At 37.0% G+C, this 20397-nt stretch overlaps 1 protein-coding gene across 1 annotated transcript in view; it reads right to left on the bottom strand.

Moving 5' to 3' along the window:
- LOC106473029 (CXXC-type zinc finger protein 1-like) overlaps positions 1-20397 on the bottom strand; it is a gene marked incomplete at its 3' end in the record, with an annotated part of 59075 nt that overhangs the window by 8217 nt on the left and 30461 nt on the right. Inside the window, exons 6-7 of the mRNA XM_013933705.2 lie at positions 17496-17594; positions 3152-3250 (exon numbers count right to left, since the gene is read on the bottom strand). Coding sequence (XP_013789159.2) covers positions 3152-3250; positions 17496-17594 — 198 coding nt within the window. The remainder of the gene's footprint in view (positions 1-3151; positions 3251-17495; positions 17595-20397) is intronic.

Genomic DNA, 20397 nt, shown 5'->3' with positions numbered 1-20397 from the left:
ACCTGAAGAGCCTGTGATGATGCCAAATGGACTATGTTCTTCTTATATAGGTCAGTTAAATGTTCTGGTAGTGTATGTCCATTTTTTTACAGTTATATTTCTTGCTTTAACATTGACTGGCTCTACCTCCTGGCACACACCCAACAATGCCCCTTCCTTAAGTGTCTGCTCTTATTTAGAGAAATTGGCCACTGTTATTAGGTGCTACTTGATGACCTGCCACAAATGACCTTCCAATCTTTAAATCTGCTGGCCTGAATGGGTCTTCCACTGCTTCCACAAGCATTGGGCTTCCTTGGGGATGTTCTTTTATCCTACCCCAAATTATCTTCTCTGACATAGGAGGTATTGTAGTTGACTTAAGTTAAAGTGCTGGATCACAAAGGAGTACCAGAAGCTGTACAGAAGCTCTGTGGTGTGACAGAACTTTATGCAATGTTGTGGGGACCAGTGTGGGTAACTATCGAGCTGATGGGCATGAAAAACAGACAGAAAGTATACTTGGCTGACATTGAAAACCAATGCTTATTAGGATTGGACTATTTACTACTGAGGAAGTGTGTAGTTAACTTCGATAAAATAACGTGTTCCAGTAAGTGTTGCTGCATCCGTTGATCTGCATGTCACAGCGATACTCACAAGGGTTTGCTGAGATGCAGAATCTATGACAAAGTTGCACCTTTGGCCATCCAGCTTTCATGTCACATAGACACTATGTGTGCTTGCCATTTTACACTCAGCTCTTGGGACTTTCATGATGGGGGTTGGTGGGCGTCCCTCAGCACCAACCACTACCGGTTTCCCAAAGCCGACTTCTTCGTAATATTCTTCTTACACTGGCTCCTCGTGTGTCCTTGCTCTTCACAGTTCCAACAACCTTTCTGGGTAGCAGCCTTTCCTGCCGTGGCATCTTCCCTGTATTGAAGTTGCTGGCATTGAGCTCTCTTGTGCCCAGGTTTATTACAGTGCCAGCAAAGTCCCTCAAACCTCTCTGAAAGCTGCCCTTTTCTGGCCTTAAATCCTGATGACTGTTCCAACCTTGGTACCTCTGTGCTGGACTTAACATATGATTCAAATTCAAGAGCTCTGGCCATTGCATCCTGCATAGTAGAAGGGTGTCTTGGTTTCTTGTATCTTCAGTTGTGGACTGTCCAAGGCATCTACAAACTGATCCCTCAGCAACAACATGAGGAGATCAGGTGGTGCAGTTGGGTAGGCCTTGTGTGCTATACTTTCCAATTCCTGTGCCATCTCTTGCAGGCTCTCCCCTTTAGCATGGACTCTCGTCCTAAACCTAGCCCTGTAGACTTCAGACTGATTTTGGGTTCCGTACCTGAGTTCTAGAAACGCTACCAGTGCTCTATAGTTGTGCCTGTCGTCTGCTGACAATGGTCCAAGTATTTCCAGTGGTTGTCCCTTCAAGCTCGTTGCCAGATATACTGCTTTCTGCTCCTCTGTCCATCCATTCATCTCTGCCAGGAGCTCAAATTGTGCTCTATATGCTTCCCACGGTGCCTTTCCATCGAATTCCTGTGGCTTCCTTCATACTAGGTCACCTCTATTGCTGACATTCATATCTGGGATGTGACTTCTTACAGGACTGAAGATGTCTGCATTAGGGTTTAGCTGTGGGGTCTGGAAGGGGCTTCCTGTTGTCTGAGGCTGATTAGGTCGAGGCTAATATATCCTCCTTGTGTATAAGACAGTAAATCATTCTTTAATGTATTTAATTCGCTTTGAAATTTACTGTTTTCCATTTGTGTACTCTGGCTTTCTCTCAATTGTTGGAGACTTTCTTATTGTTTATTTTCTGTCTCTTCCATCCACTGCTGTAGTCTCTCTTCTTGTTTATTTTCTTTCTCCTCCAACAGCTGATGTAATCTCTCTTCTTGTTTCTTTTCTTTTTCCTCCAACAACTGCTGTAATCTCTCTTGTTTATTTTGCTGTTCCAGCTGCCACTGTTGCAGGTTTTCTTGCGACTGCTGTTGTCTCTCTTCTTGTTTCTTTTCTTTTTCCTCCAACCACTGCTGTAATCTCTCTTCTTGTTTATTTTTTCGTTCTTCTTGTTTCTTTTGCTGTTCTTGTATTGCTGCCATCAAATCTGCTTATCTTTAGTTTGATTTGCCACTTCTCGTTTCCATTTTCTTTTTCGTCCCACTATCTGACACCAACGTCTGTGGTCGTTAGTTAATTGCTTGTAAAATTTCTTTCCGATGAACTTCAGCGATACAAGTCCTTTCTTAAATAAAACTAGTTTATTCTTTCTCAATATAACTTTGCAATACACACACGCTATAATTCACAATGAAGGATTCACGCACTTTACTTACTACCACGCTTGACTCAATTGTCTGTCTATATTTTCAATCTCTCTGTCTGCTATTCCATTGTTCCGTCACTTTATTTACCGACCTATATACTATAAGAGTGCCATTCTAGCAACCGCTAGGACATTCGACAAGTTCCTCGATCTTTCTAGATACTCATTACATGTTACCAGCATCACATGACCTCCGCTGTCGTAACACAGTGTATTCGTGGTGTTAAACAAACAGTGTAAAGACAGGCCAGTCTCCAGAAATAACAAGATCCTGTGTATTCGAGGTGTTAATCAAACAGTGTAAAGACTTCCCTCATAGATTGGCTAGCATCTATAAATAACAAGATTCTGTGTATTGATGGTGTTAAACAAACAGTGTAAAGGATTCCCTCATAGACTGCCTAGTCTATAGAAATAACAATATCCTGTGTATTGATGGTATTAAACAAACAGTGTAAAGACTTCCCTCATAGACTGGCTAGTCTATAGAAATAACAAGATCCTGTGTATTCGTGGTGTTAAACAAACAGTGTAAAGACTTCCCTCATAGACTGACTAGTCTATAGAAATAACAAGATCCAATATATTCAAGGTGTTAATCAAACAGTGTAAAGACAGGCCAGTCTCCGGAAACAACAAGATTTGTAATAATAATAATTATAACTCTCCTCAACAATGGCTGCCTGAAACTCTTGATAAACAAGTATATAAAGACAACTACACACACACACACCAGGTATAATAAATAAGTAAATACATAAAATTTGTGATACCTGTTGTAGTTATCAGAGATGAAACTAACAAACAAAACTTAGAAGTACATTATCTTACCTTTCCTGCTGTGCTACGACTGTGTTTAGATTTTGAAGATAGCTTCTTAATAAGGTTTGGTTCATAATCATCATCAACATCGGAATAGGATAATTTTGGCTACAAATAACAATGTACGAAATTTTGTTATAAGAATAAAACATCAAAATACAAATTGAGAATTGAAACAGTAAAATCAGAAAATTTTTAAGATCTTATCAAGTAATTTAATGACACAAACATCAGTTTTTTTTACTAAAAAAACTGATGTTTGTATCATTAAATTACTTGGTAAGATCGTCAGTCAACAATAATTCTAAGGCCATACTTTCAAAGTTTATGCTATTACTGTCAGTATAACAGGTATATCCTATTGGATACACCTGTTATACTGACAGTAATAGCATTAGCTTTCAAAGTGTGGTCTTAGAATTAATGTTGACTGAGGATCTTATCAAGTAATTTAATTATACAAACATCAATTTTTTTAGTAGGATACACCTGTTATACTGACAGTAATAGCATAGGTTTTCAAGGTATGGCCTTAGAATTATTGTTGACTGAGGATTTTATCAAGTAATTTAATGACACAAACATCTTTTTTTTTCATAGGTATACCTGTTATACTGACAGTAATAGTATAAGATTTGAAAGTATTATCTTAGAATTATTATTGACTGAGTATCTTATCAAGTAATTTAATGATACAAACATCGTTTTTTTTAGTAGGATATACCCGTTATACTGACAGTAATAGCATAAGCTTTGAAAGTATGGCCTTAACTAAAAATATATTTCTGATAGATACTTACCTCCTCACCCAGTTTAGTTATCTTCCTCTGTGCATCTACCAAAGATATTTGTATGGCACTAACTTAGAGGCAACTATTTTCAAGTGAATTGTGCTACTGCATGATGATGTCAACATGCAATCAAAGGTACAACAGAAATGTGTACAGAAGTATCTACTGGAAATACATTTTCAGGTAATGAAAATGTTAACTCACAGTTTACGTTGAATGGCACATTGAAATGGTGAAAGGACTTGCACAAAAATTATATAGATGAGCCCCGTGAGGGACTCCATAGGGGTACATTCATGGAACACAGTATCTCGTGCCATCCAGGGCATACCCTTAGCCAATATAGAAAAGATGGAAAAGGCAAAGAAACCATTTCTATATTGCAGGGACAGGCAGAATGTGAACATGACAGTTTGAGTACTTGCACTCAAGCTGTTGGACAGTCAATATGTGTAATAATATGGTTGGTGCATGTTCATACCATACCTTGTGTGCACACTTCAACTGTAAGATCAGAGTAGCTGTTGGACAGTCAATATGTGTAATAATATGGTTGGTGCATGTTCATACCATACCTTGTGTGCACACTTCAACTCTAAGATCAGACTAGCTGTTGGACAGTCAATACATGAAATAATATGGTTGGTGAATGTCCATACCATACCTTGTGTGCACACTTCAACTCTAAGATCAGACTAGCTGTTGGACAGTCAATACATGTAATAATATGGTTGGTGAATGTTCATACCATACCATGTGTGCACACCTCAACTCTAAGATCAGACTCTAGCTGTTGGACAGTCAATATGTGTAATAATGTGGTTGGTCCATGTTCAAGCCATACCTTGTGTGCACACCTCAACTCTAAGATCAGACTCTAGCTGTGAGAGACACAAGGCATGGAGATAAGTATGGTTTACCTCCTGAGCTGTCAAAGTCCAAGGATGAAAGAATCAACCCAGGAAAAGGAAAAGTTAAGTGCAGTGGAGGAGTGTGGGAGAAGCACCTATAGAAAGCCATCAGAAGAACTGTAACGGTAGGAGAAAGGTACAAAGTAACAACATTATATGTATTATGTAGTGCATATTGGTGAATAGAAGACATATTAATACTAGAAATAAACAACCTTATAACACCAAAATTTTGTTTTTGTTTAATTTAGTTCAGTATTATTTCTAGTATTAACAGGAGGAAACAAGTCAGAAGAGAAAGATGTTACAAAAGTAAGGAAGTCAATGGCCAAAATGGGACATGCAAGAAATTGTGCAAAACCTCATTAAGGTCTCAGTAAGGCAAGGGAGTTGGGTGAGGAACATGTAGGAGAATGAAGGAATGGAACAAAATGAGGAGAACAGGGGAAGAAACCTTGGTGTTATGAAAGGAAAAAGGCCATGGACAGAGCCACCTGACAACTAAGAAAGACTAAGACTGAGGAGCCATTGACAAACAGTCAGGTAAGAAAGGCAGTGCACAAAATTACTGCCAGGAAGAAAGGGATGGCTGAAGGACCAATGACAAAAGACCTGAGAGACAAATACAGTACAAGAACAACAACAATGGGACAAAAATAATGCCACATTAGTGGAAACTTTGGCCTGATGGGTGATAGATTGGGTGGGGGGAAGGATATCCCTCTATGAAGAAGTGTGAAAATGTGTAGTAAGAGGGTACAACAAAGGGAAGAAAGAAGGGTCTGAATGTCAAGAGGACCAAGTCTGAGGTGGTCAAAGAAGCATGAACAATAAGGCCCAAGGAGAATAATGTGTAAATCAAGGCCCAAAAAAGAAGATACAAGTTAGGTAGTAGGTACAGAGTAAAAAATAAGAGCAGGCCTGGTTGAGAAAATCAATAGCCAGAGCTGAAGAATGAGGAATTGAAGACCATAAGAACGGAAGCCCAGAGATGAGAAGGGTGGAAAGAGCATTCAAGAGGGGCATATTCAAACAAGAGTAAACATTAAGGAAGACCTGGGAGTGTACATACTACTCTGTTGACAGAATACAGACTGGCTGATAGAGGCAGTCTGCCACCAAGAATGAAGCACCCAGTAAATGATGTGAATGGACACAGAAGTGTACAGTTAATGGTCAAAAACAAAATGCCCTGGAATGGGAGTCTCAAGGATGGATGGACCAAGAAAGATTATCAAGCAAACTGGATAGAACATGATGAAATGAACCACAAGTTGGGGGAAGGAATGGGAACATGCCTAAGGAAGAGTGAGAAAGTTTTGCCCACATTAAAAAATGTACATCAATCAGAGCAGGAAGTACAGTTTAGACACTGGAACAAACCTTGGGTCCATAAGCTCCACTGTAGTAGATACATGAGGGAATGATCCCAAAAAATTATGAGGTTCTAGAGAAGCCAGAATCCCCAAAAGTGAAAGAACCTCTCAGCCATGATAGAATGAGAAGTGGTAAAGTTGGTGACAAGATAGATCATAGCTTGCAGACAAAGAAATGGGCTAAACTTGGTTGAGATGAAAGAGAAAGAAAATGCCCCAAAGTACCCAACACTCAGTAGGCATATTCAAATTCGATGACGAGAAACCCACTTTGAGACTAATAATGCTTGGAGATGGCTTGAAAGGGTAATGAAGAAAAAGTTGAAACACATGTCTGGATATTGTTGCACGACTTAAAAGAGGTATCTTGGCACCCAAGGGTGTTGGTTTAGAGTAGGGTTGTTTTGTTCAATTAAGATGGATTCTTTGATTTTTCGTTTGTTTATGTTTGTTTCTTTTCTTCATTACCCATTCAAGATGTCTCCAATAATTATTAGTCAGTAGGTGTCAGAAAGGACTTAGATCCAAAAACAATCTCCAACCAACATAGTAGCCATTGTAAATGAAGGGAGGTAGGAGAAGAGGAAACATCTGAGAATGAGCTAACAGATATAGATAGTCAAAGAAAGAGAAAATCAGACTCGGGTCATGAATGTGGCAAACAAAAGCCTGCAGAATACTAATGAATACAAGAAGAGCCAATGCTAAGTCAAAGGGAAGAGCAAGAAATGGGAGTACACAAAAGGATGGACAAGCTGAGGAAGATGTGGACGAAGGTGTCCGACATATCAACCATGGCCAATTGCAGACTGGGATCAGAGGGAGAAGAAAAGAAAGAGAAGTGAAGAGAGATATAGCAAAGAAATAGACCAAAGTGGAGAAATGTAAAATGACTGCCATTGGAAATTGCGATTAACAGCAGGAAAAGAGATGGGTACCCAAGAATTGTATCTGCATAATAGTCACTGACAAAAACAAGGGGGAAGAAAAGAAAAAGAGAAAGGCCAGGAATCCTGAATGGGAAGTTTAGGAGGAAATTGATCTAAACAAGAAATAGAAGTAAAGGGCAAGAAAGAAAAGAAAAAAGCTGAGAAGTAATGGGGACAAACTCTTATAATATCTGTAAAAATTACAGAGAAAAGGAGCACCACTGAATATATCTGGGCAAAGAAATGAAGCCAGACTAATAATAAGTACACAAGAAAAAGGGAGAAGTAGAGGAAAGGACATAACTTAACCCAATGTGTCCCATCAGCAGGGGAACAAAGTCCAGAGGGATTGAGCTAAAGAAGTGGAACAGGCTAAATATAAAATGGAAGGAATCTACAGAGGCCCATCTGAAGCATGAAAAATTGCTTTGGCTAAAAGGTGAAGTTAGAAGAGGGAATACAGGAAGATTGAGAGAGAAAGATGAAAACAAAAATGAGAAATGGGAAAGTGAAATAGCTGGTATGGGACATTTTTCCCAAGCTTGCCAGAGAGACACCAACGAAAGGAAATGAAGAAAGTCTACAAACATGACAAAAAAAATTGAGAAATGAGCTATTAGAGAAAGAAGACAGCAGAAGTTATAATTTTCCTATAATGAAAATGTATTTCTGACAGGTACTTATTTCTGCTCACATACATAGCTATTCTCATCCAGTGCTGCCCTCTACTCATACAATTTTCTCACATGCCATAAGCCTTTTACTCCCATGCACCCCTCAATTCACATAGTTTAACTGATTCTTGCAGGAAAATTATCCTGCAACAAACCCAATCAGTACAACATGACAATATTTTGCTTAGTTCAGCAAGTTCAAAACACAACCACTAGGAATTTCATTCAGGGGTAGGATAAGGGATCCCAATCATTATGATCTCAAACTATGAGTGATCTTGTGGAACAACCCATCTATAGTTTATGAGATAGTAATGAACAGTGTGCATTTTGTGGCCATGTAAATTTAAGAAATCAAAATAACATAGCGGTACAGTGCAGATTTTGTGTGTACAATTGTAAGAGATTGAAGAATACCTGGACAGGCACCACTCACTACAGTGTGGGATCCTGGACAAAATATGGGACGGAACACTGAAAATAATATATATATATCAAAAGGAAAAAAAAACCCAGTTACAGTTGCACCAAAGTCTCAAGAATGGCAACAGGTGGAAGATGATAACCCAACAAGGAAGAAACAGTAATACGATACACATAGCGAGAGATGGAAGTATGCAGAGTGGTTCAAAGTGTCCAAAGGATGATGGAGAGGAGACAGGGAAAAGTAAGGTGCCTAATCTGATGGGAATACAACTGGAACAAATTACAGGAAGAAGGAGACAAGGAAGAATATGTCAATCAAATTGAAAGCCAACCAGCTGGTAAAGGTGGAAGGAGAGTGATCACAAACAGATGATAGCTGCCAAGGAATGAAAAGGCAAGAACAGTTGTTACACAAGGAAGTCATGCAGGTAATATAACAATGGAAAGCACAAATGGGACATACAAGTCTATCCACATCAAATGAGGAATAGAAGTAGGAAATGGTACAGAGTCTATGAAACATCAATGGCAAACAAATCTGACAAATGACATCTACAGGTCAAAAGGAGAAGGAAATATGCTTTAAGAGATATTTGAAACATGGAACAAGAAGACAAAGGTTCAAATAGAGGTACAGTAAGGCAGTGCAGCACCACACTGACATCTCAATCTGGAACAACTGCATGCCCAGGAGGTCGACTGATCTGGAAGGAATAAGAGCAATAAGGTACAAGAGATAAAAATGTTACAGTAGTGGGAAAAATGAAAGTTGTGGGATAAGGCAACCTGCAAACAAGGAGACTGAAGTCATCTGATCAAATATTCAAGTAAGGAAATCCATAATAATAGGAACAGTGGGTCGAGCAGGGAAAAACCCCTGACCCAAACACCAATGGTGGAAAATGTTCCACTTACGTTGATAAACCTCTATGGAGGAAGAGCAAATGGAATGTGCTTAAAATGATGCTATTTACTGTGACAAACCAAATCTCTTTGATATACCATGAGAAGAAAGTAGTTTACATTTTGAACATAACACGCACCTGGTGGCATGCGCAGAAAAAGACTCACAAAACTAAAAGGAAAGAGACTATTTAGAAACTATAGAAATTGTCAAAGCAAACAATATTTCACTAACTGTGATTAACATCAGCCATATTTGTCAAGGTTTATACACCTTTGATCAGGCTTCACCTTTACCTATATCCTGTCATATGCTGACAATATTTCTATCACATTTAATTCTTGTGTATTTTGTTTTGTATACAGCAAAGTTTGTAAAGAAAGAAACTAATTACATTATCTTCTTTCACATGGACTGGACTTTAATAATTTATAAGAACATTGAAAGAAGAATGTTATATCAAGAATGTTAAAAAATGGGTATTAGAACTTTAACTGTTGAAGATGAAGACCATGACATGAAGTAGTGGAAGAAGACAGTTTAAAGTAGATCAAGAAGAATGGGACAGAAAATTAAAAGAAAATCATAATGAAATTTACAGAAAATTAAAACACTAAGAAGAAATAGACAAAAAAATATTTGAATAAAGAGACAGGATAATAAATAACATGACATGAATTAAAAAAAGAATTACAGTTTAAAAAAGAATTAAAAATAAATTGGAAGGAAATATTGATGAAGCAACAGGAAGATTACAACAACAAGTGAAACGAAATACATAGGAATACTGACAAGTAATTAAGACATTAATGAGCTAAAAAAGATCATCAGTGTGGTAAAAAGAATGTCAGTCACAGAAAAGAACATCTGGATAAAAACGATTACAGGAAAGATTATACCTACCACACACCTTTTTGCATTGGTTCAAAATGTAAAACTAAAAATACCATTTACCAAAAAATATGTAATAAGAATGCTTATCAGGTCTACTTATTACTGAAGAACCTTCCTGGACTACTCTAACCATGACAATACCAAATATATTTCCAGAATTTTACTTTGACGACATTAAATGTATAGCAGAGATGGGTGGTATGGGTATTAAAACTTTAATTAAAATAAAGTACAAGAACAAAGTTTCAACCTTCTTAGGTCATCTTCAGGTTAACAAAGACAGTTTGAGATTGTAGGGAGTGTAGCAATTAGATGTTAGGTGATTAATATAGATATAAAGGTGTTCCTTTATGTTGATTCAATTTTGGTTTGAGTTATTGTATAAGTAGGGCTTCTTTGATTTTTCGTTTGTTTGCCTTTGTTTCTCTACTTAATATGTTGGTTTTTTTCTATGCTTATGTTGTGTTTATTTGTTTTGCAGTATTCAAAAACGTGGGAAGGTGTTTTGCTGTGTTAATTGAATCTGGTTTCCATTTTTTGGCTTGTTTCGGAAAGATAAGCAGTGAAGCGGTAGATCTACTCAACAAAGGACTCAACTTCGCAGTAATGCCAAGAAATATTTCGAAATCTATTGAAATAAAAGCATGCCTTGAAGACCTAGCCAGACGACTAGTGATCCATTCTACACAGACCAAAAACACCAACAAAACTACGGAAAACAGCCACCGGAAAGAAGACAACATCAACACCAATTCCATCGGTAACCAACAACTTACATTTGCTGGTAAAACTGAAAACATTTATTTCCCTGAAACACCTCAAAGCAGTATTTTAAACAATGTTTTCAAACAATTCTCACACAAAAATGTTAATTCTATAAACAACCTAAAACAAGACAACAACATCAAAATTCTTAAAGCAGATAAAGGTAATGCCATTGTAATAATGAACACAAGTGAGTACATTCACAAAATGAATGACATCCTATCAGATACAACCAAATTTAAGCCAATTCTCACAAATCCAAGAAAAACACATGAAAACCAACTAAACAAATGGAAAAACCAACACAATCTCAGAAAACCTTTATTCCTACCTATGCAAGACCGATTCTCGCACACCACAACTGTAAAGCACTCCCAAGTCTCACAAACCCGATTGTCTACTACGAACCATAATGTTGACATATGAATCGTTTAACTGCAACCTTGGTAAATATACAGCATGGCCATTTTCTACATATATAACATCAGCAGGATCCTTTTTCAAGGACTCTTTTAACTTTAAATCTATTCTGGATCAATAAAACCATAAAGCCTTAATGGCCAATTTTGATGTAATCTCCCTTTTCACTGAAGTCCCAACTACTGAAGCCTGCAAGATAGCTTTAAAACTTTATATCCATGACCCCAACCCATTTATACACAGCAACCCACTAGCAACTCTTCTAGAATTCACTACCACCAAAACCAACTTTATGTTCAACAATCAAAATTACATACAAATAAATAGCTTACGTATGGGCAAACCTGTGTCACCAATTGTAGCCAATATTTTCATGACACAGATTGAATCTCAAGCGATCAATTCAGCCTTACACCCACCACTATACTGGTACAGATATGTTGACGATACATTTACTGGATTTACATCTTCAGAACACACACTTAGTTTTTTCAACCACGCTAACTCCATACACCCAAACATTAAGTTCACCTGTGAATACGAAAAAGCAAAACAAATAACATTTCTCAACCTCAAGATCACAAGAACCGATAAACAATTCAAAACAGAAATCCACAGAAAAATCACCCATACTGGACCATATATTCCCTGGGATTCAGCACAAATAAATACAGCCACAAAACTATGTTCACCAGATAAAATTAACGAGGAAATCAAACAATTAAAACAACACTTCATCAACGTCAATAAATTTCTTTCAAAAACCATCGAAAAAATCATACACACATACCTAGGCCAACAACACAATCAACAGCAAACAAACAATAATAAATTCAATAAAACAACTAACTATAAAACTCCGCACTGTTGCATATCGTATATTCCCAATATTAGCGATAAAATAATCAACATTAAGAAAAAAACTTGCAACAAAACATAACATTCCAATACACACTAGATTCATTCAAAAACCGGGCACAAGACTAAAATCCATACTATGTAAAAACTACACTGATAAACATAACACCAACATTATTTATAAAATACAATGCAACAACTGCCATGACTTCTATATCGGAGAAACAAGCCGAAAAATGGAAACCAGATTTAATTAACACAGCAAAACATCTTCCCACCTATTTGAACACTGCAAAACAAATAAACACAACATAAACATAGAAAACACCAACATATTAAGTAGAGAAACAAAGACAAACAAATAAAAATCAATAACTCAAACCAACATTGAATCAACATAAAGGAACACCTTTATACTCATATTAGTCATCTAACTGCTACACCCCCTACAATCTTGTACGTGTTCACACTCTTGTCCATAATACAGGTGCCCATTAATGGTCAGTTTCAAACTGTCTTTGTTAACCTGAAGATGACTTAAGAAGGTCGAAACATTGTTCTTGTACTTTATTTTAATTAAAGTTTTTAATACCCATACCAGCCATCTCTGCTATACATTTTTACTTCAAGTGGGTTTATTGTCATAATTAATTTTACAACATTAAGTACCCTCCCACCTGAGAGCCATAACAACCGTCAAGCATTGGTAGTTACCTCATCCACTAGGTTCAGAGTGTTGTACCACAAGTATCCAGAGCAAGGTTCCAGGACAGAATAGGCAGGAAAGAAGATACCTTAGCCAAACTTGCAGAATATCTGGAAAGACTTGCCCATATATCTTATCTAGATGCTCCTCAAGAAATGATGTATTTATTTGCACATGACCTATTTACAAATGCCAAAACATACAAGGATATAAGAATTAGGCTGAAGCAAAGAAAGTGTACAATCTTAAATCTTAAAAGTAGGCTTGTAGTTGGCAGTGTAGCCAAGATCCATAACGTCTGGAGATAAACAATTGAAGTCATCATCTGAAAGTTATATGATCATCATATCAAGTAGTGTTGAAACAACTCCACCTGGAGATAGTTTAGAACTAAAAGTATTAGTTAGCAGAGCTATGTGTAGCACCACTATAAATACAGCATGCTACGTAATGCAACTATCTTTCTAGGACTAGAAAAGACTAGTTGGTTGATGCTACATTTGAAAACTCATAATGATTGCACGTAACAGTTTTATTCGCTACATTTTTAATAGAAGAAATATATATATATATATTATAATCAGGGCAGCAAAGGAGAGGAGCACATCCAAGTGGGAGAGAATGTGGTAGAAAAGTGATCCTAACCAGAGAAAGATATAGTAACTCAATCCCATAATACAAAAATTGGGTAAACGACGCTATGTCCCATGGTGTGGAGTGGCTAGAGTGTAGCAGACACTACTCTGTAACACAACTACATTCAAAACCTCCTCACAAGGTATTGACATCCACGAGAGGATACGACGAGGATCATATTGTCTTCACCTCAAACCCAAGAACTGGGAAATTGAAAACCACTCCAATTCCTTGGAATTACCTAGGATTAGCTCTGAGCTATTGATCCAGGAATTTGACATCTGGTATTAAAAGGAGATCTATTGCATGCAATCAACTCCTCTGACAATCCAAAGGGCAATAACCATAATAAGAGAGAATGGGGGAGTACCAAGGATAGAACTGGAACAATCCCACGTATCTCTGCTGTGACCCACAACACAGAATGAGGAAATAGAAGGAAGAAGATAGACAACCCGAAACCTAATGTGACGACTTATGTTGATTGGGTCACTCAAAATCCAAAACCAGCCAGTGGGGTACTGATATCCACATGAGGGTAGGATGAGGGCTCCCAATTGAAGGGGTGAACTGCATTTTGATATCTCACTCTGTGGTATGGTTAATGGCAAAAAGGAGGATATTACTTCATATACACCAACAGAACACCACCGCCCTACTCTGAACTGAATGGTTATAACCATCTTATGTAGAACCCATCCAGTAGAGTGCCTCCATGGCCTACCACCCCAGTGGCTTGGAACTGTAAATGGTAAAAACTCCCATACTCCACTAGAAAGGGGCTGAGAATGTATTGGAGAGCCCAGAGGAACGTCATCACCCAAAACAGTGCAATGGGTGATCACAAAACACTATTTTGAAAAGGAGAACATAACAATTTATTCAATCGAGGCATGGCAGGTACAGTCCAGGACGGGCCAATTTATGAAGCAAATATCACGATGTTATTCACTTACAAGAGATCTTTTGAAACACTCCATTTCAAAGGTGATGTGAAGCCATGGAAAGGAAAGCACTAGTCAACATGGCATACATTGCAGATTTAGATTAAAAGAATACCTGGTCAGGCACCACTTGCCACAGAGTGGGATCCATGTAATGAAAGTATGAAGGATGAGTCCCTGAAAGGAAAGAAAGCATTAATAAAGATATACCCAGTGTCAGAGTCGCACCAAAGTCTGAAGTATAGTTACAGGTAGAAGATGAAAACCTGAGGAAGTCGAAACCTTGATGTGATGTAAATTGTAAATAATGGGAGATGAACATGTTATAGTTGGTCCACATGCCCAATTGTAGGATTTCCTCCAAAGACAAACAAAAATGAGAAATGAGGGAAAAGGTGAGGTGTTGGATTTGATGAGGGGTAACAGAACAAAGTACAGTGAGAAGGGGACAAGGAGGAATAAACCAACTGGATGAAACTACAGACTCAATTGGTGAGGGTAAAAGGGGAGAGATCTCTGGATGAAGAGGGTTGCCATGGAATAATGAGATTGGAACAAAAACCATGGAATAAAACTATGCGGGCAATATAACACTGAAGAGCATGCACAGGGCATGGAAGTCTATCTGGATCAGGACAGGGGTACAGATGAGAAATAGAGGGAAGGAAAATAGGCAAACAGAAGGAGTTACCCTCACAAATCTCTGAGGTTTGACGAAGAAAGGAATGATCTGGATAAATGAGATGATAGGTATGGTGGTAAAGTGTGTGTGTAAAGTCGATGGCGAACAAGTCAGACCGCTGACACCCACGGGCCAAAAGGAGAAGGAAATATGCCTTAAGGGACGGGTGAAATAATGAACACAAGGAAATAGGTTCGAACGGAGGTAAAGTAATGGAGTGGAGGACCACATTAATATCCCAATCTGGAAGAGTAGGTCTCCAAATCTGGAAGGAATGGATTAACATGGTAAGGACGAGTGAGAGAAAAATCCTGCAGTAATGGAGAAGATGAAAGGTATTGGATAAAGCTGCCCAATAACCTGAAATTGAGGAGATGAAGACTCCTGGTTGAAAAGTAACATATACAACTGAAAAACACCAGCAACAGTAGGATGAGCAGCAGGAAATCCTGGAGCCTGAGACCACCTGTGAAAGACCTTCCACTTTTGCTGATACACTTCCATGGAGGAAGGATGGATGGATTAAGCCAAATGAGAAGCTACACAATGAAAGAAACCAGATCTCCTAGCTAAGGACAAGACAAGAGCCAGGTGTGAAGACGGAAGACGTGAGGTGCAGGTTGCAGAACCAGAGACTGGGATTGATGAAGGAGGTTGGGTAATAAGGGAAGTAGTACAGGAGGGAATAATTGTAGTTGGAGTAAATGAGGAAATCATGGTTGAGCCGACCAGTAGGGAGCGATCAGAAGGGCCTGGCAAGGAGTGGCATGGGAAAAGAAAACTATCCAATGAAGAAATCAAATAAGGGGATAAACATATAGAAATTTGTGTGACCAATCCTGGCTGAAGTAATCTATAGCCAAAGCCTGAGGATAAGGTAACAGGGACCAAAAGAGGGGCAACTGATGATTGAGGCTGGGGATAAAGCCACTAGAAAATGAGAGGATGAAGGGACCACAATTAAACGAATGTTTTGTGTGTGAGCCCAATATAAGAGATCCACTGTGTGCTGCTTGGTTATTGATATAAGCCACCACCATTGAATTGTCGGAATTGATCATTACTAGACAATGTGTGGCAATGGGAAGAAAGTGATCCAAAGCCCGATGAATGGCTAGGAGCTCTATGACGTTGATATGTAAAGACTGTTCATTGATAGACCAACTATCTGAAGCCTTCTTGTGAATGACCCACGCACTATAGCCCTGAAGGGATTTGTCCATAAACAGATGGAAATACAAGGCATACTAGCACCATCGCCCAACTGGGAGGCGAACTGTTCAGCATGAACCCGAATGTCGGTGGATGGGGAAAAGGCAAACAGGGTGGGGAAGTATATTCAAGCAGTAATGAAGGACATGGGTCATAAGATACAGGAGCATGGGATAATACATCACATAACTGAAAAATAAAGTCCAAAAAAACGTAAAAGGCCGAACAGAATTCTCAGGAAGGGTATGGGAAGGCACGGCAAATTCAGGAGGAAGTGGGGCCATGTCTGGAGATAAACATTGACCCATATAATGTTCAATCTCCCTGCAAATAAAAGTAGACAAATCTCCCAATGGGTCGCCAGCACCTGAAGCTTGTTATAAAGTGCCTGTCAAATGTGAGACACCTGAAGTGGTGACATTTAATTTCAGAATTCATGTTGTGTCAGTTGACAAAAACGTTTGAAGTAAGGAATACCTGTGACAAGAATAAGGGTAACTGAAACTGAATGGTTTAAAAAAATTGTTCAATTAAACCACTTCGAGAACTAATTCAATCTCAAACACTAATCAAGAATAAAAAAGAAAGACATCCGAGTGCAAGTGATGCCAAACGAGAAGTGACAGTTTGGTAGATGCGCATAGAGAGAGTGACATGCGTCAAGTCAGCGTACTATGTTCCTACTGGTAGAGAAGTGATGCATAATTATTTGCATGTTAGAATCATTTGATTCACAGAAGACTTGTGACATGCGTAACAAAAAAGTTTGTATATAGAGGACAGCAATGAACAAGAATAACTCATCTTGTGAGAGGTGGGAAGTTCTATATCGGAAGTTTCCAATTCACTGCATCCTGCCTGCTCTACCAAAACTATCTTTTAAAGAATAATTTAGACATTCTTTGTTGAGTGTAAGAGGAACAATAAGTTAATCAGAAAATTAAATTTGTGACGAATATTTGTTGACTGTAAGTTGGACAATCACTTACATAAAAAAACAGAACTTTCAGCAAACCTTCTCTGCTGATTGTAAGAGGAAGGATTAGTTGAGAGTTTAAGCACATATTCTTGACTAACTGTAAATGGGATCATCAGTTAAACAGAAGTTTTAACAGATTTTTTCTGCTGATTGTAAAAGTTTTATCAGTTTTGTCCTCATTTCTTGGATATAAATGAGGTCAGGTACTACATACAATAAGACAAAATGTACAAAATTTAAACTGACCTTCTTTGGTGGGCTGTAAGTGGGATCTTTATCTTCTGTGTCACTTAATCGTGTTGCATGTTTTTCTTGATGTTGAGGCTTTCTTCCCAAAACCAAACCCTATTAATCAATTTAATCATAAATTATTTGTAAAAACTTTCATTATTAAAAAACTTAAACCACTTTTAGTTTTAGAAAAGTACAACTTCCTTCTGCTTAAATGTCAAAATGTTTCACAAAATTCATTTTAATGTACTAGAAAATAATGTGACTTGCTACTAATAAACAAGTCAGTAATGCAATAAGTAACTTTGAAGTTTCCTGATTAATTATTCAGTAACAAGATATGTGAATTAAACATCTCCTGATTAAGTATTCAGTAATAAGACATGTGGATTATAAGTCTTCTGATTAAATATTCAGTTCCATTTTAATTTAATTCAAAACAAAACTACTGCTTAAAGGTCAAATCAGTGGTTACCAAAACTATAGGAGAAAAATTGTTATAGCTTGTAATAACTGTCATATGAAGTTGTTGGTTGTCAGAAAATCATAAAACAGATTTCACATGTACAAGAATTGGTTGAACTTCATTACATTGTAAATAAAGATGTCAAACTATTCAGTTGCTACTGTGCAGCTGGGCTACAAATAGTTGTTACAAAGTCAACAAGAAACACATAGTATGAAACGTACTGCAAAAACTTTCATGCGTTAAGGCTCATCAAAGCTAGTTAAAATATTTTACTACTGAGAATGTACCATGTTTTTTAAAACTCATAATATACATGGACTGTTTTCTAAGTTAAATACTTGTTCTTTAACTACACTTTTTTAGTTCTCTTTCATAAAATTTTCTGTCACTTGAAGTCAATATAATTTGTCCATCTCCCAGTGTTCACAAGTCTAGAAAAATTAACCATTACTGTTTATCAAAAAGAGACTCAAACAAACAAGTATTTATATTTTCAATCACGCTATAGAATTTCTGTGTAAACTAGGTTTATTATTGAAAGTCTAGAGCTATGTTTTCCTACCTAAACTTAAAATTTTGAAAATATTTTCAAGAATAACAGTAAAAAATAATACAGTGTATACTTTATGGTGAACCTGTCTTAACTACTACTGAGATATAACCTGACAGTCATAATGGAAATAAATATTTTTTACTTATATACCAAGCCTTAGGGACAAAACTTTCATTAATTAAACATCATGATAAGTTCTCAAAGTGGTTTGTAGCACTCAACACGAGTGTCTTCGAAACACGGAGGACAATACTACCTATTACAGGTGAGACTCAAATAACATCAAACAATACATTAAAACCTGTACTACAAACATATTGCCTTGAGCTCTTCATGTTCAGGAAAACAACCATATCTATGCATACAGGATTTCTACAAAATGCATAAAAGTATACATAATTTAGCGGAGTATTATTTCTTGTGATTTTTTACATACCATGTGTACTTTTATAGAAAATGAAAAGAGTCTTACAGATAAGGTTATAGGTAAGTGAGGGTCCCTTTCCAATGAGAAGAGCATGCTTAACAGGATTGGACTTCATACGAATTAAAGGAATAAACCATCTGATGTAGCAACAGTATAAACAATACTTTTTCAAATACACGTGTATTGATTTTCATATCCGTGGGTATGATTCTGGCATAATACATATATAAGCCATACAAACTAAATGCTTTCTTAAACTGTTGGTCATTATTTTTTCAATATTTACATAGCGATAAATACAAGACCTATATATATATATATATATATATGTATATATATATATTAGTTTCATGTTTCAGCCATTGTGCTTTTACTTCAATGGTGTTACTTACATGAACAGTGTTTGTAATTAAACATACTATCACCTTTTAATAAATGTCAAGCTTTGTATTCTATAAATTATACACATTAAATATATTCAGATCTAGTTTAAATTACACACATATTTGATGAAGTGGGTGTGTCAGAGTTGCATCATAATGGACCATATTATTGTTAGAGAATGCTTCATGCTGTACTGGTTTGGGACTACAGGCTGGCATGTACCATACAAGGTGGTAATTTAAAATGCTGGTAAGGAAGTCTGCAAAAGGGAAGGTTTCATGTAGGCCTTGGAGGGTACTATGAAGGGAAGTTGATATAAATATGTGATGTGAATTTGTTGGGGTAGACTAGTCTTTGGGAGACCAGGAACACCTCTACTCTATACTTTGTTTGTTATTAGATGCATTCAATCAGTTACTAGAAGTTTTTCTATATCCTGGATAGCAGAAGTAATTAAACTTAATGTTGCTAACATAATTTTATAGGTAACTATAGAATATGTGTTGCCGTGATTAAAACTAAAGTATTAAAGTAAAAATATCAACAGTAGTCGTCATGTTTTAACATAATAATACAAACCCTTAGGTGATAACAGGTATTAATTTATAAAAGAGACAATCACACAACTTCAAATTGTGCCAAATGACACCAACTCCAATGGTTCCAAAATTTCTTGTGACTGAAGCCACTGTAAAAATGTTCAGTCATTTCTTCTCAAATTTGTACTTAGATCTATATGTACTAAAATGCTTAGCTATGCTTGAGAAGGTTTGTATCATACCTAGTTCACAATTACCACAACCCTTATGCCTTAAAACAGCAAAGTTCAACAAGTTCCTTTTCACATACAGAAATCTATACATTATTCACCCCTTCTTTCATTTGATATCAAACATAACGAAATAAAAATGTAAAAAAGGTAACCAGATTCTTTACTACTAAAACTTAGATAAAAACACTGTAGATCTATGTTTACAAGTGAACAACTGTAGATAAAAACACTGTTGATCTATGTTTACAAGTGAACAACTGTAGATAAAAACACTGTAGATCTATGTTTACAAGTTAACAACTGTAGATAAAA

This window comes from Limulus polyphemus, unplaced genomic scaffold (assembly GCF_000517525.1).
Source record: "Limulus polyphemus unplaced genomic scaffold, Limulus_polyphemus-2.1.2 Scaffold5822, whole genome shotgun sequence".
Classification (NCBI taxonomy): domain Eukaryota; kingdom Metazoa; phylum Arthropoda; class Merostomata; order Xiphosura; family Limulidae; genus Limulus; species Limulus polyphemus.
Note: the sequence above shows the minus strand (reverse complement) of the source record. Positions and strands in the feature narration are given on the sequence as shown.